The following is a 27,341-nucleotide window of genomic DNA, read 5'->3' on the forward strand; positions in this document are numbered from 1 at the left end:
TTGGGGTGTCCATTGGTTTGGAGCGTTTGCCCTCATCCATACTAAGTTAGATTATTTGAAAATAATAGTGTAAGGAAGAGATGGGGGAAGTTGAGACTGTCTCTTTCCCATTTTGTCTAAAGGCATTGATAATGAAAGGGAAAGATAAAGAGAATAAGGCAAAAGCTTTCTTAATCATATTTAACAATGGGGGACTCATTCATATGCCTAAACTTTTTCATTGGTTGTTTTAAATTTTTATTTGGACTGGAATGTCTAAATGGATATATATAATTGGTTTTAGTTACTTCTTTCTTTTATCCTTCAAATTGAAAAGGACCAATTGCCTTTCTATGTCTCCATGAAAATTTTGGTATATACTCTCGTGGATAATGCTAACTCTACCCTACCTCGTATGGATCACAATGCTCTCTTAGATTATTTGTCTATATTCTATACGTACTTGTAATTTTTCACTAAAAAATTATTTTTCGTTAATGTTGGTTCATTAAAATATAATAAAATATCAATAAGTGGTGAACATTGTCTATCACGATCTATCATTGATAGTGTCTATCACAATTTCTATCCACATTTTGCTATGATATTTCATGTCATTAAGGACAATTACTCTATTAATACTAATAATTAAATGCAAGTATTTAGTAAAATTGAATTAAAAAGGTGAATTTTAAAAAACGTATGAAACTAAATTAAAACAAAACTTAGACTATAACATTTTGAAATTTATAATTTGTGTTAAAGTCAAACTCAAAACTTGATGATAGAATGTGTAACATTATTTTAAATTCTAAAGTTCAAGTAATCTATAGACAAAAAAAAAGAGAAAAGAATAAAGAATAATATTTATGTAATCATCCAAATTATAAACAAATGAAATATCATACTAAAATAGATTGTTTGTAGGAATGTGTTCACCTACCACACCTAACTAATTATTAGGCAACTTTGTTTTAGAAAATTTACTAGCTATAATTATGTCAATGTATAGCAAATTTTAAGAAAAATTGTAAATATAACAAAATTTATCAATTAGTTATAAAATTTATAGCAACGATAAGAAGGTAGAAGTAGAAGTAGAAGTAGAAAACTAAATGTAAATATATAGAATAGATGGTGGGATGTTCGATAGGAAAGAGGAGGAAGAGTATGCATATGGTATTATTGTAGGCCAAGTTGGTAATGAGTTTAGAGTCATTGTCAGTGAAGAATTTAGAGAATGAGATGAGGTGGCAAAGGAATGGCCAAGATGTAGAGGTCCCAGAGGTGGATGAAACTCAGCCACTTGTTTTAGTGGTCTTGAATGTTTACAAACTGGAAAAAGGTCCACATTTCTCCATCATGTCTCCAGCAATCATATCCAATTCTCTTTTTCTTCATATCAATTCTCTCTGTTATTCTATATATCCCCCCCACATCCTCCTCCCCGCGGCGGCCCCCCTCACTCTCCCACGCCGCGCCAACACCAACATCTTCCCTCCCACATCCACCCTCGTTGCTACTTCTTCCATTACCTTCGGATCTCCCACTTCGGATACTTTCCAACCCCAACCACCAAGGTAACCCCTCGTTTTTTTTTAAAAGATTTAATCAGTATTGGAACTCTTGGATTAAAGTATTTTCTTTACACGTGGAAGCTTTCTATTTTGTAATTTTTGGAGTTATTTGTTAAGATTTGTTCTCAATTTTTAGTGTAGGAATATTCTACTAAACTATCTTCGTTGATTCTAACCTTAAAAAGAAAAATTATTTCTGTTTTTTAGGCTTCCAGGAGAAGTTCAAGCTTTGCTCGAGCATTCGGATTTTGGTTTGAGAACACTCAGTAAGTATATAATGATTTCATATGTTTGATTAAATGTTCAAGATTTTTTTTTACACCTTTTGTCGTTTCTTTATAAAATATCTCTATGTTTGTGGTAGTATATCATTTTTTAAATTTTGGTGAGCAATCAAAATTGAGATATGAATTGATGTGATAATAACTAAGAACGAAAGTTTCATGTTTTAGGTCGGATCATTGTTAGGTCATTTTAGTATTTTTTTTTTTCCTTTTCTGATTAGTAGTTTTAAAATTTAAAAGGAATGCTATCACTTTTAATTTCTTTTTTTAAAAAGTGTTTAATTTAAGAATGTTTGTTATAGTTGATCCCATATGTTTTGAATCTCTTGGGATGTGACAATTGTTTGAAAGTATTAAATGATAATTCATTGGAAATTGTTTGGTACGTTTTGAATAGTTTTGATAAAGGATGGTATATGATGATCTTTTTATGTAATTTAATTGATTTTGAATTGGGGTTGATTTTGCTTAAATATTATTGTGATTAATTAATTATGTTGAATTAATAGAAAAATATCAACCAAGACCAAAATTCTTATAGCGTAAAGTTTCTACTTATTGATTTTTTTTAGTTGTATGTTATATGTTTTTGTTTCAAATTTTGGTAGCAAAATTGGATCTAAATGGTTGGACCATTTGGATCTTGCTTTTCAAATCATCCTTGGTAGCAAAATATGGAAGGATTTAGATTTTTTATGAATGTTTTGAATGGAAAGGCTTGATTTGAAAATTACTTAAATCTAATAGTTCTAAATGAACTCAGATTTGAATCTAGTACATTTTTTAAGAAAGAAATGATAATTTATCTTGAATTTGTTTGTTAAATGTTATGTATTTTTAATTATTATAATAGCTATACTAGAAAAAACAAACGGGTACAATTACAGTCGAGGAGAAGCATGAGTTCGTCAATGAAGGGAAACAATAGGATGTCCATCGCCATGGAGAGAACAGGACAATGGTATGTGTTGATTGTTTTAAAATTTTAGTTAGGTATCAAAAGAAACAAACATGTTAGACATTCATATTGTTCGTCTCTATTTTTTTTAGGATTTTCTCTCAAGATATTCCAACAGATGTTGTCGTTGCTGTTGGTGAAGCACATTTTCCTCTTCACAAGGTAATGAAACAACTTCCAAATTTGTTAGTTCAATTTCTTTCCAAGTTTTCGTATAGACTTTCACTAAGGATTTAATTTTTAAGTATTAGTTTCTCATAATTGTATTTTCTATTTGTAACATTTTAGTCGCTTTTATCTTTAGTAAATAACAACTAAATAGTTACATTTTGCAACGTGTAACGATTTAGATGTATAACATTGCTAAGATCTAAGAAAATATATATATATTTTTATTGAATTTATAAGAATGTGTTTATGTAGAGTTTCAAAATGTAAAATTGTTGGATTAAAAGTTTTGAAGTAATGTTTTTTAATATCAAGTAATCATTATTTCTATATAATTTATGATACAAATGAACGATGTAACTAATGACTTGTTATTAATTTCTTAATCTTAAAATGAAAAGTTTCATAGTTTCACTCATTTATGGCTTACAAGTATGGAAATAGAAAGGATATAATATGGTTGCTTGGGTTGGATGTGGTGCGTGCAGTTCATGTTGGTAGCAAAGAGCAACTACATACGAAAATTGATAATGGAATCGACGGAGGCGGATCTAACAAGGATCGATCTGACGGACATCCCCGGCGGTGCTGAAATATTCGAGAAGGCAGCCAAGTTCTGCTATGGTGTCAACTTTGAGATCACAGTACACAATGTTGCGGCCCTACGATGTGCTGCAGAGTACTTGCAAATGACAGACAAGTATTGCGACAACAATCTCATTGGTCGGACCGAAGATTTTCTATCCCAAGTCGCTCTCTCCAGCCTTTCTGGAGCCATTGTTGTTCTTAAATCTTCCCATCTTCTCCTTCCCATGGCTGAAGATCTTTACATTGTCCACAGATGTGTGGATGTTATCAGTTCCAAGGTACACCATTTTCTCCTTTTCAAGGCCTTCTTTAGAGGTTTAAACGTTTACTTTTTGGATGTTAGGATGAAAATCTTTACTTGTATAAACTACTTTCTTTGTTTTCTTTACCTATTTTTCACAAAACTGAGTGTAAATTTCTTCCTTGCGCAGGCTTGCAATGAGGCAAACTTCCCAAGTCGATCACCACCAAATTGGTGGACAGAGGAACTAACAATAATCGACATAGAATTCTTTGCTAAAATCATCACCGCCATGAAATCTCGCGGCGCCAAAGCCTCCACTCTCTCCGCTGCATTAATCACCTACGCCGAGAGATCTCTCCGCGATCTAGTCCGCGACCACTCTGGCACAACTCTCCGATCCTCAACCACCCCCAATTACTCTGTTGACAACGATTCCGACACAAGAATCAAACAACGCCACCTTCTAGAATCTATTGTATCTCTCTTACCTTCGGACAAAGCCGCATTCCCAATCCACTTCCTCTGCTGCCTTCTCCGATCAGCAATTTACCTGAAAACCAGCACTGGGTGCAAGAACGAACTGGAGAAACGGATATCGATGGTTCTTGAACATTTGAGCGTGGATGATTTGTTGATGGTGTCGTTCACTTACGACGGAGAGAGGCTGGTGGAATTGGAAAGTATAAGGAGGATAATAATGGGGTTTGTGGAAAAGGAGAAGAGTGTGGCGGTGTTTAATGCCGGAGATTTGAAAGAGATTTGCTCTGTTCCAATGCAGAGAGTGGCGAAGACGGTGGATGCGTATTTGGGGGAAATTGCTACTTACGGTGAACTCAGTATATCAAAATTTAATGGGATTGCTAATATTATTCCCAAATTTGCTCGCAAGGTTGATGACGATCTTTATCGAGCCATTGATATATACCTCAAGGTTTGTCTTTCTTTTTTTCTTTCCATTCCATCGTATAAATTGTTGTTTGAAGATGAGTTAAATAACTCAAACGTTGATTCTCAGGCACACCCAAATCTTGATGAGATAGAACGGGAAAAGGTATGTAGTGTGATGGACCCATTAAAACTATCATACGAAGCTCGAGTGCATGCTTCACAAAACAAGCGGTTGCCTGTGCAAATAGTTCTTCATGCTCTCTACTACGACCAACTGAAGCTAAGAAGCGGCACGCCCGATGACCGGAAGAGCACCCAAGAGGACGCTGCTACCATGGCAAGGACTCAAGCTCAGGCGGACGTGTCATTAGTAAAAGAGAATGAGGCGTTGAGGTCTGAATTGATGAAGATGAAGCTCTACATATCTGATATGCAAAAGAGTTCTCAAGGAACATCTTCCATTAAAGTACCAACCTCTAGATCCAAGGGCACCTTCTTCTCCTCCGTCTCTAAAACGCTTGGGAAATTAAATCCCTTCCGTCACGGATCTAAAGACACTTCAAACATCGATGATGGCATCGACATTACCAAACCCAGGAGGAGAAGATTCTCTATATCTTAAATAAAACTTGTGTGCATTTATTTTGGGTTGTTCTTGAAACAAAAATTCGTTGTGCTTATTTGTGAGATTGATATTCTTCTTCCATTTTGCTCTCTGCTCGTTTTGTATAAAGTTGCTTTCTTTTACTCCTTTTAAAGTTGGTGTTTCAATGTTTTGTTGAAGTTGTGTTGTGAACTACACATTTTATAGCAATTAAGCATACATAATTCCTATGTTTCTTTACTATTCATTTCTCCTCTCTCAATATATATTCATACATTTATTTTAGGTTGATCTATGTTAATCATCTCTGGAGAAGATAGGAAATAATTAAGTTATTCTCAACTATGAGTTTCTGTATTTTATTTTGTGCTTTTGTTAGAGACAAGTCAAGTTTTGAAATTTATTAAATTAAGGTCCAAATTCTTTATTACATTCTATGTTTGTCTTTAACCTACTTTGAGTGACTAAGATAAAGATAATCACATTGTAATTTTCAATTTTTTTTTATATAATTTTCTCTATTTTTGTTCACTTTCACCTTTTACTTTTTTTTTTTAGCCAAATTTATATTCTTAAATTTTTAAATTTGATTTTCAAAATTTATAAATTAGAGAAAACATAAGAAGTTCATTTACCCTATTCTATGTTTGTCTAAACAATTATCACAATTCTAAGGTAATGACTATTTATTTATTATTTTCTTCATATTTCTCACTCTCTCTTTTTTCACTGTTCTCACTTATCTCTTGTATCTTCAAATATAGATTATAATAATTCAATTATAATAATCTGTACCTCAAACACAGACTATAATAACACAAACTACTATGATTCGAACTATAATAGTCACAGATTATAATAACTCACTTTACATCCCAAATACTTTGTAAAGAAAAAAGTTATTAAAAATTTCATGTCCAATTTATACTAAAGTCAGCTTTGGTAACAATTTTATTTGAACCACTTAATCAAAAACTAATAACACAATTCTTACTAAATTAAACTTTAGAAGTAAATGATCAAACTTACCCTCAAGAGAAGAGTTGGGAGCTTTTAGTTATTCTAATTGATAACACAATTCTTTAAAAAAAACAAACATACAAATTTCACACATTAAAACATTACTAAAATCTAGTAGTAGTGGACAACCTTTAATGCATCACTTGTCACTAAAATTTCAGTTCTCATCTTTCTGACCCAAAATATCATTCATCGGATAAGAATTTTCCCAGAAAGAGCTGGTGGGGGCTGCAAAAATGGCCGGAAAGTAGACTCCATGCGCACCAATTTTTGTATGCACTTCAGTACTGTGTTATATTGGGTTAGATAACACAAATCCTTGGTGGGTTTTCGCACTAAACATTAGAGAAAACAGAGGGAGCAAAAAAGTTGTTTTCTTTTTTAAGAAATAAAAAATTCTCTCCCAATCCCACCTGGACGGTTCGTTTCATATTTCTTTCACTGAATTCTTGAGTGTCCTTCGATTTCCTTTCCCCCCCTTTTTGTGCACTCAGTGATTTATTACTGATTTTGCGTCACTGCTCAGTTTGTTTATTTAAGATTGGTGTGTCACTTGGGAATGGCTATGGCGGCCACTGCCCTTTGGAACCTGCCTTCTGCTCTCTTCCATGGAAATCCACACAGAAATGAAATTGGGTTTCTGGGTATGTCGAGACAGCCCATCAAGTATCTCAAATACAATCTTAGAGCTCCGGTTGTGAGGTAAACGTTTCTATTTTTGTTCTTTGTAGATTTTTACTTCTTTTTTTAGTTGTTTTCATGAGTTTAACTGGGTCGAGGTTTATGTAAGCCTGTGTTCTCTGTTCTTTTCACTGTTTTTTCTAGAAACCAATCATGGGTTTGGGATTTCGGCTGCCTTTTCATCTCTGTTTTTTGAGTTTTAGCTTTTGGGTCTCTTTGCGGATGTTTCTTTGTTCAAATGATGTTGCAATAGAGATAATTATTGGTCTGAACTTGAAATTCTCATACCATGTATTATCTTAACTTTCTCCTGAATTTACCTCTGGAAATAGTGTGCGACTAATATCATTCCTTTTTTAACTTTCAATCTTCTTCCTTTAGTGTAGCTAGCGAATGAAATTCTTGCAGGTTTCATGTTAACTCTAGGAGCCAGAAATGGATCTTGATTCATCCAAATTTGATATAGTTTTTGCTGTTTTGTTTGGGGGTGTTAGATGAAGGGGGAAGGATGTGGTTAAGTTGTGGAACTTGTTGTTTATGGGGCAATCGTGTGAAATGTTTGTGTAGATGCCAATCAACTGACGTTGGTGAACCGAAAACAAAAAGAAATCTTCTTGACAATGCTAGCAATCTTCTTACCAATTTGTTAAGTGGTGGAAATTTGGGATCTATGCCGATAGCTGAAGGTGCAGTCTCTGATTTGTTCGGCCGCCCACTCTTCTTTGCTCTGTATGATTGGTTCTTAGAGGTATTTGCATCTTTCGTAATTCTCATCGGTTTCTTCAACTGAAATATTAGTTCCCTATGAGGACATTCACTCCCTCTTATAATGTTAATGTGATGTGCACCTTTTCATTTTTGTCTGCTCATGAGATCTAAACATCCATTTCTTTCTATTCATTTTGTTTTCTTCATTTGCAGCATGGATCTGTTTATAAACTTGCCTTTGGACCAAAAGCATTTGTTGTTGTATCAGATCCTATCGTGGCAAAATATATTCTTCGTGAAAACGCATTTTCTTATGACAAGGTAATATATTGAATCCACTTCTCTAATTCTGTTTGTTAGACAGTGTATTAGTCAGCCAGACTTCAGAGGACATGGAGCACCTATGATTTTTTTTTCTTATCTTCTTATTAAGAGCTATTTACTGTACTATCATGGTGATATTATTTCTTTCTTGAAAGGAAAATTTAAATTTGGGTTTGTCTGATTAATTGGTATATTATCAAATATCAACCACATGAAAGATTTGCTAAATGTTAGTGCTGTGATTATTAGGTGGACTTTGGGGTGAATTTGGTCATTTCCCTGTACAATAGAGGATTAGGACATGGTAGTTTTTATGAGGAGTTGTTGTCGACGTTTGTGCATGATATTCTTTGGACTAATAGCATTATTTGTGTAAAATTTCCATACTTATCAAATATAGTTTGCACTTTGTATTGTCATAACGTCTTATTGCTACAACAAATATACTCAATTAGGGAGTGCTTGCTGATATTCTAGAACCGATCATGGGCAAAGGACTTATACCAGCTGATCTTGACACTTGGAAGCAGAGGAGACGAGGTGAGTAGAATAGAAACTGGAACTTCTTTTTGGGTGATTTGATCAATATCTTGACTTCAGCTTTACAACTTGTTAGAGACGTTGATTTATTTCATTTTGAATTACAGTTATAGCTCCTGGGTTCCATACCTATTACTTGGAAGCTATGACCAAAGTGTTCGCTGATTGTTCAGAACGATCAATTCTGAAATTGGAGAAGCTTCTTGGAGAAGGTGAACTACAGAAGGATAAAACCATTGAGTTGGATATGGAAGCAGAGTTTTCGAGTTTGGCTCTTGATATCATTGGACTCGGTGTTTTCAACTATGATTTTGGTTCTGTAACCAAAGAATCTCCAGTGATTAAGGTCTAAAGAAAGGAAAACAATCTGCATTACAATCTCACACACTGAAACACTGCTCTTTTTTTCGTTGTTGAAGTTTCAGTTACCACTAAGATGAATTTTTTTGTTAATAATTTGAAATTGTGAGTTGAAATTGCTAGCCGGTTTTCCTTGTTCAGAAACATCTAATAACTCCATCTTTTTTCATTTCACAAGGAGAAAATGGTATTATTCTATCAAATCTGCATTACCAGTTTTTCTGTAGTGGGATAACAATAACTTAACGAAGTATCTGGCTTGAATGATGAGAGGTTTTCATAAAAAGGAAACCAAACTTTTATTAAGAAAAATGAAAGAATCTTAAATGGTACTTTACCCATAAATAATTATTTTCTAGACATGTTAATCTTACACATGGTGCCAAGCTCTGATTGATGATCCACTTGTCTATTTGCATTCTCTGAAGGGTTTAACCCGTTAAGAATAGACAAATATGGTGATCTTCTTATTCATGAGACTAGGATTTGGAACATTTTTATTACAGGACCGTAGGCAAGAACTTTTTGATGGAGGTTTTTCTCATTTTTAATTTAATGTCTCTTGCATACCTAAAACATGAACATCGAGCTTTCTTAATCAGCACTTTGACAAATATCTTACAGGCTGTATATGGAACCCTTTTTGAAGCAGAGCATAGATCAACTTTCTATATCCCATACTGGAAAGTACCTTTGGCAAGGTGGATAGTCCCAAGGCAGCGTAAATTCCATAGTGACCTTAAGGTTATTAATGACTGTCTTGATGGACTAATACGAAATGCAAGAGAAACCCGAGAGGTGAGCTGAGGCTTAACACTTAATTTGCAAGTTGTTTTGATGAAATAACATTTTTAAGTGAGAAATTTTGTCCTGTTGTCATTTTGTTATTATTTTCTTATTAATGGTAACTTTTAGCATGAAAAGTTTTTGCATTCTTGATAAGTTGACTCCAATGTTCAGACTGAAGTTAAATTTACTGGTCTCTCTCTACTCTGGATGACTTGTGTGAAAAGTATTGAGAATTAGTGGCTACAAAGTGAACTCCATTCCAAATGAACTCAATAATCCTAGACTCAAACTTATTCTATTCCCCCTTCTTCCAAACCAAAACCTTAACTAGAAAGCATAAAGTGCTGTGCCATAAGACTATGGAAATGTTTTCCATAGACTTGTAGGAGTTAAACTAAGTTTCGATCATGTCTGTAAAGTATCAAGGTTTTGATTTTCAAAGATTGTTTATTTCTTACTACATAAAAATAAATAAATATCTTGAACTGCCTAATCGTCTACCCATGCCTGTGCTGGAAAATAACATATTGCTTGAGAATTCTGTGTCACGAGAATTCTGTGCGTCTACACATGGTTATTGATTAGGACTTACAAGATTGATGCACGATTCTTCTTCCATCTTTTATAATTCTGTGTCACGAGAAGTAACTAACAAGCTAATTTTCCCTTTTTTTCCTTCCATGTTTAAAGCAAGGTGTAGTTTTGTACTTTGTTTTCCATGTCACAGGTGCCTTTAGGTAGTACACACCTTAGTTACTCACTGTGTAGGCTTGTCAGAACAAATTTGTTTGAAGCAACAGCCTGGACTTGACTTTGGTTGCATCTCCTAACAGGAAGCTGATGTTGAGAAATTGCAGCAAAGGGACTATTTAAATCTCAAGGTGCCTCTTCTATCTTCTGAGAAAACTATTGATTCTAAAGTTTACTTTCCCAGGTATTGGTGTTTCACTAGAGTAGACATTTCTGAAAAATCATGAACAGCTTATTGTTTATGTCATACTTTTCAGGATGCCAGTCTTTTGCGTTTCTTGGTTGATATGCGGGGAGTTGATGTCGATGATCGGCAGGTAGAGACCTACATTTTTATTTTAACAACTCCAATTATACATATCATAGTCAATGTTGATTTGGGACTTTTTGTTGGATAATAAAATGTGGTACATCGATTTTGATAAATCGCGATAGTCCAACTGTCCAAGTATATATAAGTGTATATTTGTATTAGAAATAGCTTAGTTTTTGGAAAGGAGACTGAAAATTGTTAGCGAGGGGATATAAAAATACCAGAATGATGTTTTCCTGAATCTACTTTCACATTCGTATGTGTAAATATTAACAGCTTAGGGATGATCTGATGACAATGCTTATTGCCGGGCATGAAACAACTGCTGCTGTGCTTACATGGGCTGTTTTTTTGCTTGCACAAGTAAGCATTTAGCTCTGCCTTGTTGTCATCATTTATAAAATGGTATTAATCCAAGTTCTATGATCGCCTCTTTTGTTTAAGATAAGGGTTATAATGTTGGTTTTACAGAACCCTTCAAAAATGAAAAAGGCTCAGGCAGAGATCGATTTGGTTCTTGGCAAGGGGAAGCCAACTTTTGAATTATTTAAAGAATTGAAGTAAGGAAGTCATCTATTTCCAAGTACTCTGCTTAATACTCGTCTACATTTTTCTAAGCTTAAGAGATAAAATGGAATCACATCAATTCAGTTAGTGTGGTTTACATAGATTTCTTTGCATATTTAGTTTCAGTCTCCATGCGATGATCCATTGAACCATAGCATTATATTAATATTAATACTTTAAAAGAGATTAATACATTATAAGGCTGCTGCAATTAGGGTTAGTAACGTCGGATCTTTCCTCATGCAAAGTCTACCTGTTAGTTAACGTCAGGATTTGACTTTCACTCATCAAGCTATTCTATAACTTGTACTTTTTAAAATTTTGATGACTCTATAATTAAAGATTTAACTTTATGGAAAGTATAATTATACAAAATACTCCTGAACTTTAATTCCTTCCCTTGGGTGAAGCTTGGACCTTATAGATCTGTAATTCTCTGTCAGGTACATCAGACTTATCGTCGCAGAGACTCTTCGTTTATTTCCTCAGCCACCTTTGCTAATAAGACGAGCTCTCAAACCAGATACATTGCCAGGTACTAATTGCTATTTAGATCACCATGTTCTGAATATGTTATGAGGAGGTAGATCCAGCTAAGTGTTGTGTTGTTCCAGTTAAGGTTTTGTTGATTGATGATCCGTTGTGAGTTCAAGAGAAATTCACAGGATATACAGTGAAGACATGTTTTCATGATTATACAATCATTTTTTTTTACATAGATTTAAACAAACCCGTATCCATTATTTACTTATTATATGATAAACCAAATAAAATTATAATTATAATAACAAATTTTTAAATAAATAAAAAGGCTGTAGTGTGAAATACAGATGTTATATGATTTGATAAGCATACAAAAAATTTAGTCAAATGATCCTCTCCCGCTTTGTTGACCTTGAAGATGCGAGTTCCCGATGCTGTTATCTTACACTTCAATGGTAATTATACAGGAGGATACAATGGGGACAAAAATGGATATGCAATACCTGCTGGGACTGACATCTTCATCTCTGTAAGTGGAAGGTTGCATTGGAAGTGCTTAGTTCCCAGTGTTCTTAATTGTAATGACAACTGCATTGGTTCTTTCTTTTTTGCAAAGCTAAAAGTATTTTACTAGAGGATGGTATTTTCACATTCTTCCTTTGTCTTTGGACTTCTTGTTCTGTACGTCTTCTACTTTCCTTTTATGTATATACTCTATAACGCTGTAAATGTTTTGCTATAGGTTTACAATCTCCACAGATCTCCATACTTCTGGGAGAACCCTCAAGAATTTGAACCAGAGAGATTTCAAGTAAAGAGGGCAAGTGAAGGAATTGAAGGGTGGGACGGTTTCGACCCATCGAGAAGCCCTGGAGCTCTATACCCTAATGAGGTAACTTGCCAACCATTGATCCTAATCTAAAACAGTTGCATAACAATTAATATCAGTTGACGATGGAATCATTCCGACGACTATCTCAGATTGTATCAGACTTTTCCTTCTTACCATTTGGTGGAGGACCAAGAAAATGTGTGGGTGATCAATTTGCTCTAATGGAATCAACTATAGCACTGGCTATGTTACTGCAGAAGTTTGATGTGGAACTAAGAGGAAGTCCAGAATCTGTTGAACTTGTTACTGGGGCCACTATACATACCAAAAGTGGGTTGTGGTGCAAATTGAGAAGAAGATCACAAGTGAATTGATATATGACATTCTTGTTACCCAAAGAATATGGTACACTTATCTGTGCATGTATGATAATACTTGGGAAATTGTTTCTTTCTTTTCGTAAAAAGAGATGTCAGTTCATTTATAATATGATAAAAATAACCAAAAAATTGGTTTTGAGTTCAATTGTTTTGGGTTTAGGATTCTGATTGCAGGACCAACTGCAGGATTTTCTGAATAGCTTGCAAAATTTCATGATAGGAAGAGAGCCGGAAGCAGAAATATATTTGTTAAGGACTTGTGGTTTAGAGTAAGTTTTCTGTAAATATGAGTATGTATGAGCGATAGATATGACACGAATATGGCGACCTGTAAAATTTTAAATGTAGGACACAGAACACATTGGAGACATTTTTTTAATAATAGTAAATGTATATATATTAATAAACTAATACTTTAAAATATAATTCAATAGAAAAACTTATTTGAAGAATGATTGAATGGTCATTATGTAAGGATCATTTTTCTTGAGAGAACTTTAATTGTTGGGGTTTTTCGTAAGCTTTATATATGTGTTTGCTGATTCGGGATGATGAATAAGGAGTCTGAGAAGCAGGAATGGCCAATATTCATCTCAGATACAGCACATATAGAATCCAATTCTCTATTCATGTTATATTTCTCTTTCCTCTTATGTGACTTTTTAAAGCACATCTAAGTCATTGAAATACCTAGTTTAATGTAAACACGTTCAATTTACCCAACTAGCCCAACTCATCTAAATAATGATCGAGAAAAACTAGTTGAAATTCAAGGATTTGAGGCCTGTTTGGAGACAATAATAACAATTACCACCAACAAAATTCATGAAACTGAAATCAGTTTCTGATGAGCAACTTGACATTCTATACTGTATCGTCCTATTTTACTAGTATTGTCCGTTCATTAATCTAATTCACCCTGATTTAGTTGGTCAGAGAGCATGGCTAGGTTCTCAAAATTATATAGGAACTCAGCCTTGCAAACACACAGCAGAATATTTCAGAACAGAATCACTTTTGTGAGACTAGTATCAATATTGCTTTAACAAGTAAAATGTGATCATATACACAAGCAGAATTTGCCTTTCAGAACAGAATCACTTTTGTGAGACTAGTATCAATATTGCTTTAACAAGTAAAATGTGATCATATACACAAGCAGAATTTGCCTTCTTACAAGATACAACACATTTCTGCTTCTTACAAGTTACATGTTTCTGCTACAGCTATACAGCTCAAATTGTTTCCCCTTCCTCTTTCATGGGAACTGTTTTTTGGACAGCCTAAATAACGAAGTAGCTAACTTGTGAATATGCAGAACTTTTTCTATATCTGATCTTAAGAAAAAACGGAAAGAAGCTCGGGCATGAAACTACGTGGCACGAAAAAACTACAGCCTGTATATACTTTTTGAGCAAATCAACTAACCATGGAAAGCTGCTTGTTTCTTCATCAAGTATGTCTTGAGGTACTGCCATGAAGCTGCGCAGATCTCAAATGTTGCTCCTCCTGCAATTGTTCAAGAATAGTTAAAACCACCAACAAAAGACTGCAGCACAAATTCAGAAACCAGAAAGATCCTTCTCAAACACATGAAAGTGTTAAATAAACCTGTAAACTATAGCTATAACTAGTCGTTGGCCGATAATCCACCTGTATGTAAACACAACCAAGAAAAATATAAAATCAGTTATTGGTTGGAGAAAATGTCCGCCAAGCATATTTATAGTAATAATGCCACATACCAGTGTATGAATGCTATTATGCTGCACCCCAAAAAATCCATCATGATTGGCTGCAATTGTATTTAACTGTCCCTGCAAAAGTAATAAATTGAATTTGAATCAAAATGAATTAAGAAACCTTAATAATCATTGAATATGCTACATTAACATAACCATAGCAGACTAACCAGCCCTTGAATGCTCTGTTGGCTGACATAGTACGACGCATCATGAGGTGGCTCCATCAAGTTCAATTGTACCTGCAATCAGCAGTAGCTTAACAAAAGCACCTATGAAGTCCCGAGTAACAATTCCAATCAATCTCTTATCCACTGAAAAGCTAATAAAATATCCTACCAATCCTTGAACATTCTGTTGGGTTCCATAATATCCGGTCAGGTTCATACTATCCGAGGTTAAACTGTCCTGCAAGTAGAAAGACCCAACAAGAATAAAAATCCTTAATTATGATGAGAAATGCACAATGCTGACAAAGTACATAGTAGGAGATTCAACCATTGGCTGCAAGTTGTCCTGTGCTTCAACAAGTATCATATCTGTTTCAGTTTGTACCTGCAAAGGTATTATTGAATCAAAAGCACTCTTCAGGAATCTTTGGCGAACAAAAGACGTGACTGCCATGTTTAACTTACTCACTACATAATTATAAAAGCTTATCAAATGCTAACTGGAAACCAACCTTTCGTTTTCGGTTTGTACTCTTCTTCTTGTTTGCTTTAGCAGTTATGCTTCCTTGATTTTCCTCTTCCTCACGTAGACCATGAGCATGAACGCAAGAGTCTGCTGGAGCACTTTTTGAGTTGTTAATATTAACACAGTTCTTTAGAGCTTCTACTAATGTGCGTATGGCAATATTATAACACTCCTCAGAGTGTGATCCTTCTTCACTCAATTCAATTGCCTTTTTACACAAATCATTGTAACGTTGCACTCTATTCTGTCTAAATTCTGTTTCTTCAGTAACTGGTTGCCTACTCTTTGCATCTTTTGTCCACCTCTTTAAAATATATTGAGACGGGATGCTCCGAAAATCAAGCATTTGTAACACGATCAATGCGTGTCTACAAAGGAAACCTTTATATTCAAACAAACGGCAGAAACAAGAAACTTCAGAGTTCAATTTATGCCACCTTACTAAAAAATGCTCATCTTTCTCACAGTCTTGGACTCTGAATGTAGTAATGGTACCATCTTCAATTTCTTTTCTCATACGACAACCAACTACACCCAAAACTTCAACTTGGAATTTCTTAAATATTGTGTGTGTGTAAAGTGTAGACATTTGTTTCTCCCAGGGAGAAGGAGATTTTAAGGCTGGCTGTTTATGCAATGTATCAAAATCTGCTATCACTTCCTCTTCATACCTGTTTTGCAGAATGATTCCATACTGTCTCAAAAACTCTTTCAGTGTAATTTTCTTGTGAATGTATTTGTCGAAGAAAGCATTCATACTATCAGAACGTTGAGTAGTTGACATTCCAGCCAAGAAAATATCCTCCATATAAGTTGGCACCCATTTTTTACGATCGCCATACAATGATTGAATCCATTCATCATCTTGAAGTTCAAATCTAGTAACCATCTTCCACCATCTCATATCAAACTGCTCGTCTGACCACGACTTAAAAATGCACTTGTTAAATTTTGCCAAGAAGTTTTCGTGCCGTTTGATTACATGAGCAAGAGTTTCAGGTATCTTTTCCAATATATGCCAGAGAGCAAAGCAATGGCGGGTATTTGGGAACACTTCTTCAATCGCTAATTTCAAGGCTTTGTCTTGATCGGTAATAATAACTTTGGGAGCTTTCCCACCCATTGCTCTAAGCCATGTCTTCAGCAACCATGCAAATGTTGGTTTTGTCCAATCTGCAGCCAGTGCACAACCAAGCACCATTGACTGTGCATGATGGTTTGCCCCAATAAAAGGAGCAAAGGGAAGTTTATCGTTGGTTTTAATGTATGAGATATCAAAAGAAACAACATCAGAGAAACTAACGTAGTCATTTCTACTTTTGGCATCAACCCAAAATAAGTTCCTCAAACGCTGCTCTTCATTTAAGTCTATAGCATAGAAAAAGTAGGGATTCTCCTTTTGGACGCGTTTAAAGTATTCAAGCAACATTTGGGCATCCCCCTCATCGAGAGCTAGATACCGGCCTTTGTCAAACTGATAGGTCGTGTCGATTTGTGGGAAACTGAAATTTCTGTACCCACCACATTGTTTCGACATCTCAACATACATCCTTCGTGTTCTTTCACTAACAGCATGCAAAATGTCGATGTTATTCTTCTCTGCCAGCTTTACATTCCTATGGATACGAAAATGATATGCAAGAGCAGGTAAAAGCTCATGATTATGATCTTTTATGAATTCATGAATAATCCATCTTCCATCTGGCCTTCTCTTCACATGCATGCTGGCTTTACAGTCCGTCTTTTTCACACTCGGCCTTCGGCTATTTCCACTCTCAGATTCAGGAGTGACTCCATATCTTGAACAAGCAAACTTTGCATCAATAAATTCTTTTGATTTCTTTGAGCGTCGACTATTCTTGATTGAGGTGGTGAATCCCATTGATTTGGCATATTCTTGATAAAATGTGTACGCGGCTTCATGGGATTCAAATTCAATTCCAGTGTGTGGCTCGAAATCTACATCCCCTTCAAAAAGGATGTCCTTTTTTGGTAAACTAACAATCCCACCTCTATCTTGCATTTCAGCCACAACGTCAACCATTTGTTCAGCACAAAAAGGGTACAGTCTTCACATTTCACCTAGATGCTGCCACATGATTCATTCCTTTTCATCATAGCACAATTTACAATACGTTGCTTTGACTGAATTCCCCTGTTGGTCATTTTCGTAATCCTGAAATTATAGAGGGATCACCCTTCAATAAACTTTCAAATTCATTATTATGAAGATTGCCAATATATGATTGTTTACAGCTTGCATTTTTAAAATCATGGCCAATAAATAATTAAATCCCAACATTCACATGATCGAAGACTTCAAAACTAACAGCTGGCCGGCAAACAAACCGGATGGAAACTTTTAAAGTAACTCCACTCGATCATAAACAAATACTCAGACATCAAATATTTAAAAGTATACAGCTACATAAGTTGCACTGCATAATCTACATCTCGTAAAGCTGTATAAAAACTGCAAATGTTTGTTTCCTAGAAATCCTATGTTCAAAGGAAAGTAAAAGAAGTACTAAAGAATACAAAACTCGTTTTTTTCTTATAACCTTAATGACTTATAAAGGTTCCCACTTTACACGAGTAAAGCGCCAACGAGACAAAACTGTAGAAGTGATTATCGACAGAATCCCAAATCAAGAAGTCAAGAGAATTCAAAAGGCTCCTTTTCATCAAATTAACTAAAGTCAGGAGGAGGGCAAGAAGAAGAAGAAGAAGAAGAAGAAGAAGAAACAACAAGACAATAGAATGGCACATTTCCCAAATTCTATCGAGTATACTACACATAGAGAAACAATTATCCAACGGCACAGTGAAAACAACCAAACAGACATAAAATGGAAAAACCCAAAAGAAATCAAATGAAAACAGCATAAAGATCGCAGAAAAGTAAGAGAGAAACCCAGAAATGAATATTAAAACAAAGAGAGAAAAGAGAGAGAGACCTGAAGAAGAAGAAGTAGAAGAATGTTTTTGTTTTTCATGGGAATGATCCGAGAAGGGAAGAAGGAGTTGAAGGAAGAAAAGGCGAGTGGAGGAATTGCAATTGCGCGAGTGGTTGTTCGATTGAGAAATTAGGGTTTGAAACTCACTCGCCGATGGAGAACTGTGGGGGAAGGAATCGGGTCAAATTTTGGATTCCAAATTCAAGATTTCACCTTCACTCGCCTTTTGTTTTTCATATTTCTTCCCACGCTCACCTCTCTCGCCTCTCTAAACTCACCAACAAACAACAAACAACAAACAACAAACCTTCTCTACCTCTCCCTTCACACACACACACACACACACATAAATACATATATAAAACTTTCCACTTTCCAATAGCGTCTTTGGAACTTCATCATTTTCAAATTTTCCATTTTATCACCAATTTCAAATACATTTTTACTTTTGTTATGGTAGAAAAATAAAATGATTTCCAAATTAGAAGTGATTTTAATTTCTATTTTATACTTTCTTAACTATAACCTTCAAAATTTCACAACATTTTTATAAGATTTAAAATATAGCATCTTTTAACCTTCTCTTTATAAATTATGAAAGTATAGTGGTGTATTTCATTGCATGAAACTTATAGTTATAAATTATTGTGTAACAAATTTTGATAAATTTTAATTCGAAATAAATAAATTTAAAATTTATTTAGAGTATTTGAATTAGAATTATGGAATTGGAAGTAAATAAATTAAGGTAGAAGTTAGAATAAATGATATTTGAACCATATTTTTATATTACACTAAAATTTTGGAATAATTTTAAATTCTAAGTTCCCTTCGTTTACCCTTTTTGATCATAGAAGTGTTGGAAGGATTAGAAGAAAAAGAAATTGACCAGCACTCGAAGATAATGTTCACTTTTTCCCATTTTTTTCCTAACAGCATCGAGCTAAGGTCCAAAATATGAAAAAAAATTGGTGTTTACCCAACTCCATCATCCAACCAATTCAACCATCAGAGTTAGGTCAATAATTCACAAATCTAAAATCAAAACCAACGAACAACAAAATCAATAACTAAATAACCTGCCTCAAAGATAAAAAGGAAATGGTAACAAAATCCAGAAAGAAGCCAAATAGGTGAAGTAACAAGATAATTTTTCTATCTTGAATGGCAAAAAAATTATCGAATAATTATAGATGGTCTTAATTTAATTCAGTAAGTCTGAGTTTGACTGTCAACACTTGTCTCCTCCAAAATCTTTTAACCATGAAAGACGAACGATACGTTGTATAACTATTATTTTACAAAATGACAGTCATTTTGGTATAGACATTTTGAAAAACAACTAAACGGATGAAAATTATCTATAAATATAATACAATGTTATTGTCTATTAGTGATAGACATGTTAGACCCCAATAAACTACTATCATCTATCCTTGATAGAGATTGATAGTCAAAATCTATTGACCGTATTTATAAATATTTAAATTCATTTTCCTGTATTTAAAAACCGTCATTCTTCGAGTGCCATTCATGTGACTGTCCAAGGTTTGCCATGAGCTTCAGGACATCTCCTACATAGCTGCATAAGTATCAATTCTGCACCAAACGATTGAACAAAAATATTTTTTTAATAAATAAAATGAAATAGAATGACAATTGAGACAACTATATTGATGAACTTGGAATACTCGATTTAAATGAGATAAAAGGCTGAAACGTGAAGGATGTGGCTCAACTAACCAAACAAAAACTCAGTTTTTAAGTCGGATTGTGCTCCTATCCAAAGTGATGCTGAGTTCCTCCGCAGGGTCAAGCGATGTCCCTTGTACCCGACTGAGTGGAATAATGTCCTGTCAAACAAAATAGTTCTTTTTTTTCCAATAAGAAGCAAAACTTTTCGGCTTCTTGGAACTGTGCCTACAGACCAAGTGTTCCAACCGTAAACAAGAAACTAACACTTCATAACAACTAGCATTGGAATAAGTCTTGTTTCCAACTAATACTATTTGAGTCAAAAGAATCGAACGTATAGGCTGAATTGGTATTACGTTATCATCTTTCAATAAGAACCATGTAAAATAAATGACAATGATGGGGACATCATTTTTTTATGATACAATCACTTACGAGGACCAACATTTAGTATATCTCCAGCCACTAACTTGGAAAGTACATTCTATTTTTACAGACTAGAAGAATGCGTTGTTTCCTGCACCTGCAAAATTATCGTTATAATTTGCTCTTCATGTGCAAAGTTCATTTTATGGCTAAATACAAATAGATACATTTATTTCCACTTGTGAACCACCTTCTCTATGATTAGGGGTTAAATCAGGCATGTCTTGATGCATCATCATGCAACTGAGTAGTTCGTACATTGGGATCGTCCTGCCACAAGGAAATGTATTGAATGTGAATGACATATAAATTGCATAACGCAGTGCAAGATATCCATCATCTTCAGTATACTAACCCGAATGCCATAGGTGAAACCAGCTGCTGTTCGGAAAAAATCCATTTGTCCCTGCAGGAACAAACAGCTTCTGTAAAATCTGGTGACTAGAACACACATATATAGGCTGACATACACAATCTCAAAATGTAACATACCAGTCCATGAATACTCTGTTGAGCAGCGTAATAGCCATCATGGCTGGGTGCTATTGAGTTTAATTGGCCCTATAAATAAAAGAACCCAAATTTTCCAATAATTACCAACAAATGAGAATGGGATATAAAAATCATATGTTTTATTCCAAGTTTGAACCAACACAGATTTTTTATGTAAGCATAAAGCTTACCAGCCCCTGGATGGCCTGTTGATTTCCATAATAATTATCACGGGTAGGTGCCATTAAGTTAAGTTGTACCTGAGGAAATAAGAGTGCGTGGAACTAAAGACTTTGCCAGTTAACTAATTAAGATACCAAAGAGAGACTCCAAAAATTCATACCATTCCTTGCACACTGGGCTGTGCGCCAAAATAGCCATCAAGGGTTACTGCTCTTGAGCTTAATTTGTCCTGAGAAAGAGGGGGGAAAGAATCATCTATATATATTTATATATTTTTTTATAATAAACATTTTGTTGATAAATGAAATAATCTAAAGAGGGCTGTCGTCTAGATATTTACAATGGTTTGTAGTTTACTTTACCTTTATGTAGAACAATTTTTAAAAAACATTTAATCAATTATATTGCCCCAAGTTCTTTCTATTTCCAAAAATAAATTTGAACATTGACAAAGTTCCAAAGGAGATGCTAGCACAAGAATCAAATAAGTGAACCCTGAAAGATTCCTGGAATTTGGAAGTTAGAAAGTATTTCCAAAAAGCAGAAGCGGAAGATTGAATCAACTTCAATCACAAGGGTTTTGGGAATTCCTGAGATCGAGGGTTTTGAGAACAATGTTTCCTCAAAATCTGACTTTGCACCTCATTAATACAGAGAAAAAGCTTCAAATGACCTTTACAACACGGTTTTAGAAACAGGAAAAAATTGTGTGGGAAAAATCTCCTGTTGGTCCTTGGTTCTCAGTAAAAAGTACCAACACTAGAAATTGAGGGTCATCCCTCTCCTCCCAGATATTTTCGCCCACAAATGAGATGGAGGAAACAATTAATCACCTTTTCTCCCTTTTCCTAGTTTTTGCTCTCTAGACTCATCTCCTTAAAACTGCCCCTCCCCATCTCCTTTGTGATATAATAAGTCTAATCAGTAATCACTGAAGCTAATCGTGTTTGGTGGTTTGAAACTGGAAAAGCAAAATCTTACTATGAAATAAGATTAAATCAACTTTGTTGATTTAAATTCACATAAAAATTGTTTGAAAACAAATAAAATTTACTTTTATTTTGGGATTCAAGGTGCTCATATAAATCCTGAGGCCTAAGTTGGGAAGATGTGTCCCCAACTCTTGTGGAATTACTTCTCTACGGAATGATATTTTATTCTTCATTTCTATCTACTTCTTAAAAGGAAAAAAATCACGGTACTTCATTTCAATATCTCATATAGATTGCTACAAGATATTTTGAATTGACCTTAGTTTATTAACTAACTTCAACAGTCAACCTTTGGGGTTAATTATAGTTCCCCACAGACCTATGAATTCAGATAATGATATACTTTATAATGTTTCACAAATGAAAAGGATCAATATAAGAAAAAGTTAAAAACTGACGTGCATTATTTTATAATGATAATAATAATGGTGACAGATTGTTAGACAAACCATCTGCTGCAAGCTATCTTGAGCCCCAACAGTCATGACATCTGGCTCGCAATTCACCTGCAATTAAAAAAGCCTCATTTTCAACAGTCAACAAGAAGTACTTGAAACATAACAACCCAAACTGCAAATAACTAACCTTCCTTTTCTTCGTTGGATTCTTTTTCTTGTTTGTTTTGCCTATGCTTCTAATGTGACTATCTTCTTCAATGCAGAGTAGACCATGAGCTGCCGATGTACCAGCTTCTAAAAATGTTCTATTAGAATTATTAACACTAATACAATTCCCAAGAGTTTCCTCGAGTGCGTGTACTGCAATACTGTAACTCTCTTGGGACATAGATCCCTCTTCAATCAATCTCAATGCTCGCTGGCATAGATCGTTGTACCGTTGCACCCGAGATTGTACTGGCTCAAGTTCTTCTCCCATTAATTGTCGGCTCTTAGCATCTTTTGTCCACCGCTTCAAAATATATTGAGCTGGAATAGTAGAAAGTTCACACTTTTGAAGAACAACCATAGCATGTCTACAAAGGTAACCTTTATACTCATACAACCGGCAAAGACAAGAAACTTCAGACTTCAATCCATTCCATACAACAACAAATTCTAGATCTTTTTCCAAATCTTGAACTTTATAGGTAATGTTTTTCTCATCTTCTTTGACCTTCCTAGGAAAGCAAGCAACAGCACCTAAGACCTCAACTTGAAACTTCTTAAATACCGCATGTGTGTACAGTCCCGAAACACTCTTCTCAAATGGTGAAGGAGATCTTAAAGTAGGTTGTTTGTTCCATGTATCAGAATCAGCTTTTGCTTCCTCTTCATACCTATCCTGTAAAATTGTTTCATACTGTTTCACAAATTCTTGCACGCTAGTCTTCTTGTGCAAATACTTATCAAGGAAGGAGTTTACACTTTCAGATCGCTGTGGCATGGACATTCCAGCCAAAAATACATCTTTCATATATGTCGGTGCCCAGTGTCTTTGATCTTCACATAAGGACTGAACCAATTCATCTTCTTTGAGTTCAAATCTATCAACCAGTTTCAACCACCTTTTCTCAAACTCTTCAATTGTCCACGACTTGTAGATGCATTTTTCAAATTTTGCCATAAAATTCTCATGTCGTTTAATTATATTGCCAAGGTTTTCAGAAAATTTTCCTAATATGTGCCACAAAGTGAAGTGATGATACGCGTTTGGAAGCACCTCTTGAACAGCTGTTTTGAGTACTTTATCATGGTCAGTGATAATAACCTTTGGAGCTTGTCCACCAATTGCTTTCAACCATATGTGCAATAGCCAAGCATACGTTGTTGGAGTTTCATCTGATAGTAAAGCACATCCAAGCAACATAAATTGATAGTGTTGATTCACTCCAACAAAGAAAGCAAGGGGCAACTTATATTTATTTCTGATGTAGGTAGTATCAAGAGAAACTACATCATTAAAATAACTATAGTCATGCCTACTTTTTGCATCAATCCAAAATAAATTCCTTAGTCGGTGATCATCACCAATATCTACAGCATAAAAAAAGTTAGAGTTCAAATTCTGCATCTGAGTAAGGAAGTCAAGTAAAATCTTTGCATCTGCAGCATCAAAAGCCAAATTGCGAACTTTGTCAAATGGATTCTTGGGGTCGTTCTTGAGTCCTACTACATTTTTGTATTCAGCAAATTGCCTAGCCATTGCAGCATACATCTTTCTTGTTTGTTCACTGACGGCTTGAGCTGGTAAAAGCTCATGGTTATGCTCCTTAACAAAACTATGTATAACCCATTTACCATCTGCCCTTCTCTTCACATGCATGCTAGCTTTGCAGTCTGTCTTTGCACATGCTCTTCGACCAGTTGAATTTTCACTTTCTTGCTTAGTTTGCCTTACACGTGGACGATTGAAGGATTTGTCATACTCTCTCTTCATGCCATAACGGGAACAAGCAAATTTTGCATCAATAAATTCTCTTGATGTCTTTGAACGGCGGCTATTTTGTATTGCCGTGTTGAATCCCATAGAGCGAGCATATTCCTGATAAAAGGAATATGCTTCACTGTGTGATTCAAATTCCATGCCAGGAAGTGGTTCCAAATTTGTGTCCTCTTTAAACATTACCATGTCTAACATGGGGGAATTTAAATTTCCACCATCTTCGACGTGCATCCCATTTGTAGCATCAACCATATCTCCACTCTCAATAACTCCATTGTGAAGCTTTTCTTCCACATCCAACATATTATTGATTCCATTTGGTTCTTCTTCTTTGTCATGCTCACCAGAAGGTAGCCTAAGATCTATATCCATGGTGAGAAGTGTCAGGGGCTAATGAATTTCACAGATACCTGAAATGTACACATAAACAGGGTCATCTAAACTGTTAAAAAGAAATAACAACCTCTAAGTTATAAGGTCTATACCTACTATGCCCACAACTACTGGAGTAGGTTATTGCTGCTTGCTTGCCTAACTCTACAACATCATTTCAGAAAACCAAAGACCGTTTGCATGGAGAGGAACTAAAATTTAATATCTTGAGATAACAACGGTGCATTTTCCATTCTTATATTTTTATCTCAACAATAATATTTTGAACTCTCTGTTACTGAGATTACAAACTTTCACAATGAACCAAAAAAAACCTGCAAAAAATTGTCAATTTCATCTATGTATCGAAACCTGAACAACATAACTTTCCCAATGACGCTGCATGAAATGTCTCGTAAAGTTATTCTCCTCACAGTGGTAAATTTAAAAAATAATAATTGAGAACGAAAATAGAACAAACTGTAATTTGCAAAGGTAGAAATGGAAAAAGGGAACTACAAATACAGGCTTAATCATCTATCCCATAAAGCAAATTTATTAAATGCCATTGTATCTTCAAAACTTCATTCCAATTTCCATTGGTACTTTAGATCCATATTTCCTGAACCGATATCATAAGGATCAGATCCGTTGACTCTTCCCCTGTCAGCAAAAGCATTCCTCTTGAGTATTCGACTGAACAGTGAAAATGACACAATGCTAAGGTAGTTCAATTTTCAACTTCACGTCCTACTGGATACTAGGCACTAAAGTGGTATCACCGGTTCATTCATGCCGGAACACTTGGCAAACTGTCGGTACCCCAATTGGTCATAATGCCCTCTAGCTGTAAGACAAAAACTAAAAGATTTACATGTTGGGTTTGAGATGGCACATCAGTTGAAGATTTACATCCAAAGTGGCCAATTTATATTTGATACTGACAAATTGACCAAACTAGGTATAATTTTGGAAATCTTAGGCCGTTGAATTAGAGAGTTGAAGAAGCATTCATGGAGACCGGCACCATATAATATAGTTTGCCCCCGAATTGAAACGGACGTCACAGTAATTTCGTAGCATTCCTCTAGGTGTTGAAGTCTACCATTTGCCAGTGGAGATTGATCGCAGTAAGGCAGGAAGCAGAAATTGAATTGTCAAGAAACCGGCATACACTTCCATCCAGCAGCTAAAAATTTCCACAACATCGACATACACAACACTTTTCCAATCCTTAGAACTTCCAAAATTCATTTTCATTAACTTCCCATCATCGACGATCCTTCCAATTCTAACTTTCCCAACAACAACCACCCCCCCCCCCCCCAAAAAAAAACAAAAAACAAAAAACAAAACGAAAACAAACACAAAACAGCCCATTCTTCAGAAACAATTGTTACAAACGATAATAGCTCCACCCCATTAAAAAACTGCATAATACACCAAACCCAACAATGTTTAACAGAGGAAAAATCTCAAGCAAATCACAGAGTTAACAATAGAACCAAAAAAAAAAGTGAAAGAAAAAGCATGAAAGAAGCAGTTCGTAATGGAGGTTTGAAGAGGGAAAGAAAAAAGAAGTTGGACCTGAAGTGCAGGGCATATAGAGAATCTGTGGGAGGGTGAAGAAGCCGAAAGAAAGAGGTGAGCGAGTGGGGGATGTCGCCGCGAGTGGGGCAAAGAGTTTGAGAAATTTTGGGAAATTAGGGTTTGTAAACCACTCGCCGCTGTCTGAAGAGGATAAACCGTCACTCGCTTTTTCTCTCACTCGCTTTCAACTTCGTTTTTCCTTCATGGACTCTTTTACCCTTTTCGCGCGTTCCCTATTTTCCCTTTTTTAAATATATTTTATTTCCCCCTTCATATATATAATATATCTTTGACTTTTTAATTTCTGTGTATTTTCAAAAACCATATTTTAGTCTTTACATTCATTTTCTTCCTAATTAATTAATAGGGTCATAGCATCACTTTTATTTTCAATACACGTCTATTATTATCTATTAAATGTCTACCTCTACTCTAAGTTTTATTCCTTTCTTTTCAAATTTTCTAAAAATCATTAATTACAATTATACGTAAATGTATTGGTTATTATTTGCACATCTAGAGTCTAATTTTAACACTTTTAAAAATTTATTATTGTTATCGAAAGTGTGAAGATGTAATAGAAACTACCGTTCGATGTATTACCAATGACGAAGACCTAATTCAACCAAATAAAACTTTTGAGTGATGTTTGACGTCCACTCCTATTCTTAAGATTATAGATTCCATATATACTGTTATTGAATTTTGAATTCAAGATTGATGATGTTTTAGTTAAAGAAAAACGACAATAGATTATCACTTTTCTAATTCTTTGAT

At 34.8% G+C, this 27,341-nt stretch overlaps 4 protein-coding genes across 11 annotated transcripts; 2 read left to right on the top strand and 2 right to left on the bottom strand.

Annotated features, from left to right (window-relative positions):
• Nucleotides 1–1,355: 1,355 nt before the first annotated feature.
• Nucleotides 1,356–5,533, top strand: LOC101210042 (root phototropism protein 2). Of its 3 annotated transcripts, none has more exons than XM_004147682.3 (7): nt 1,356–1,559; nt 1,764–1,822; nt 2,694–2,801; nt 2,891–2,960; nt 3,455–3,832; nt 3,986–4,729; nt 4,814–5,533. In XM_004147682.3, exons 3-7 carry the CDS (start codon nt 2,740–2,742, stop codon nt 5,306–5,308), a joined length of 1,749 nt encoding a protein of 582 aa, XP_004147730.1. In that variant the 5' UTR covers nt 1,356–1,559; nt 1,764–1,822; nt 2,694–2,739; the 3' UTR covers nt 5,309–5,533. The 3 variants fall into 3 exon arrangements, with proteins under 3 accessions (XP_004147730.1, XP_031740221.1, XP_011653251.1); XM_031884361.1 differs by having other exon boundaries at nt 2,703–2,801; nt 4,814–5,308; XM_011654949.2 differs by having other exon boundaries at nt 2,728–2,801; nt 4,814–5,308.
• Nucleotides 5,534–6,440: 907 nt separating this feature from the next.
• On the top strand, nt 6,441–13,182 carry LOC101210292 (cytochrome P450 97B2, chloroplastic). Of its 2 annotated transcripts, XM_004147683.3 has the most exons (15): nt 6,442–6,730; nt 6,837–7,012; nt 7,559–7,739; nt 7,913–8,020; nt 8,479–8,563; nt 8,671–8,909; nt 9,548–9,721; nt 10,546–10,593; nt 10,720–10,779; nt 11,052–11,138; nt 11,247–11,335; nt 11,786–11,877; nt 12,293–12,354; nt 12,568–12,717; nt 12,807–13,182. In XM_004147683.3, the coding sequence occupies exons 2-15, from the start codon at nt 6,870–6,872 to the stop codon at nt 13,029–13,031; spliced, it is 1,743 nt and encodes a 580-aa protein (XP_004147731.1). In that variant the 5' UTR covers nt 6,442–6,730; nt 6,837–6,869; the 3' UTR covers nt 13,032–13,182. The 2 variants fall into 2 exon arrangements, with proteins under 2 accessions (XP_031740614.1, XP_004147731.1); XM_031884754.1 differs by having other exon boundaries at nt 6,441–7,012; nt 7,486–7,739.
• Nucleotides 13,183–14,035: 853 nt separating this feature from the next.
• LOC101210541 (protein FAR-RED IMPAIRED RESPONSE 1) lies at nt 14,036–18,767 on the bottom strand. Of its 4 annotated transcripts, XM_004147684.3 has the most exons (9): nt 18,433–18,766; nt 15,462–17,651; nt 15,278–15,334; nt 15,119–15,187; nt 14,950–15,021; nt 14,783–14,854; nt 14,649–14,690; nt 14,466–14,546; nt 14,036–14,320 (listed from the first exon to the last, which is right to left on the bottom strand). In XM_004147684.3, the coding sequence occupies exons 2-8, from the start codon at nt 17,517–17,519 to the stop codon at nt 14,490–14,492; spliced, it is 2,427 nt and encodes an 808-aa protein (XP_004147732.1). In that variant the 5' UTR covers nt 17,520–17,651; nt 18,433–18,766; the 3' UTR covers nt 14,036–14,320; nt 14,466–14,489. The 4 variants fall into 4 exon arrangements, 3 of the variants coding, with proteins under 3 accessions (XP_004147732.1, XP_011653253.1, XP_031740613.1); XM_011654951.2 differs by having other exon boundaries at nt 14,036–14,546; XM_031884753.1 differs by lacking the exon at nt 18,433–18,766 and having other exon boundaries at nt 14,036–14,546; nt 15,462–17,673.
• A 1,002-nt stretch (nt 18,768–19,769) lies between these two features.
• On the bottom strand, nt 19,770–26,730 carry LOC101210784 (protein FAR-RED ELONGATED HYPOCOTYL 3). 2 transcript variants are annotated; one of them, XM_004147685.3, is made up of 9 exons: nt 26,562–26,730; nt 22,806–25,012; nt 22,670–22,726; nt 21,389–21,457; nt 21,237–21,305; nt 21,046–21,114; nt 20,909–20,959; nt 20,176–20,823; nt 19,770–20,031 (listed from the first exon to the last, which is right to left on the bottom strand). In XM_004147685.3, the coding sequence occupies exons 2-8, from the start codon at nt 24,972–24,974 to the stop codon at nt 20,767–20,769; spliced, it is 2,541 nt and encodes an 846-aa protein (XP_004147733.1). In that variant the 5' UTR covers nt 24,975–25,012; nt 26,562–26,730; the 3' UTR covers nt 19,770–20,031; nt 20,176–20,766. The 2 variants fall into 2 exon arrangements, with proteins under 2 accessions (XP_004147733.1, XP_011653256.1); XM_011654954.2 differs by lacking the exon at nt 26,562–26,730 and adding an exon at nt 25,088–26,555.
• Nucleotides 26,731–27,341: the final 611 nt, after the last annotated feature.

The sequence above is a fragment of the Cucumis sativus genome, chromosome 4 (assembly GCF_000004075.3).
Source record: "Cucumis sativus cultivar 9930 chromosome 4, Cucumber_9930_V3, whole genome shotgun sequence".
In the NCBI taxonomy this organism is placed as follows: Eukaryota; Viridiplantae; Streptophyta; class Magnoliopsida; order Cucurbitales; family Cucurbitaceae; genus Cucumis; species Cucumis sativus.

What these genes read in the sequence shown, in the direction of transcription:
- LOC101210784 (XM_004147685.3), bottom strand. Translation starts at nt 24,974, where the DNA reads ATGGATATAGATCTTAGGCTACCTTCTGGTGAGCATGACAAAGAAGAA. An exon ending in AGCCCAGTGTGCAAGGAATG is followed by an intron (nt 21,306 to 21,388) that starts GTATGAATTTTT and finishes TTATTTCCTCAG; the next exon opens with GTACAACTTAACTTAATGGC. An exon ending in GTTTCACCTATGGCATTCGG is followed by an intron (nt 20,824 to 20,908) that starts GTTAGTATACTG and finishes TCCTTGTGGCAG; the next exon opens with GACGATCCCAATGTACGAAC.
- LOC101210541 (XM_004147684.3), bottom strand. Translation starts at nt 17,519, where the DNA reads ATGGTTGACGTTGTGGCTGAAATGCAAGATAGAGGTGGGATTGTTAGT. An exon ending in AACAGAATGTTCAAGGATTG is followed by an intron (nt 15,022 to 15,118) that starts GTAGGATATTTT and finishes TGCTGATTGCAG; the next exon opens with GTACAATTGAACTTGATGGA. An exon ending in ATAATAGCATTCATACACTG is followed by an intron (nt 14,691 to 14,782) that starts GTATGTGGCATT and finishes GTTTACATACAG; the next exon opens with GTGGATTATCGGCCAACGAC.
- LOC101210042 (XM_004147682.3), top strand. Translation starts at nt 2,740, where the DNA reads ATGAGTTCGTCAATGAAGGGAAACAATAGGATGTCCATCGCCATGGAG. An exon ending in CACATTTTCCTCTTCACAAG is followed by an intron (nt 2,961 to 3,454) that starts GTAATGAAACAA and finishes TGGTGCGTGCAG; the next exon opens with TTCATGTTGGTAGCAAAGAG. An exon ending in CCATTGATATATACCTCAAG is followed by an intron (nt 4,730 to 4,813) that starts GTTTGTCTTTCT and finishes GTTGATTCTCAG; the next exon opens with GCACACCCAAATCTTGATGA.
- LOC101210292 (XM_004147683.3), top strand. Translation starts at nt 6,870, where the DNA reads ATGGCTATGGCGGCCACTGCCCTTTGGAACCTGCCTTCTGCTCTCTTC. An exon ending in GGGACTATTTAAATCTCAAG is followed by an intron (nt 10,594 to 10,719) that starts GTGCCTCTTCTA and finishes CATACTTTTCAG; the next exon opens with GATGCCAGTCTTTTGCGTTT. An exon ending in CAAACCAGATACATTGCCAG is followed by an intron (nt 11,878 to 12,292) that starts GTACTAATTGCT and finishes GTAATTATACAG; the next exon opens with GAGGATACAATGGGGACAAA.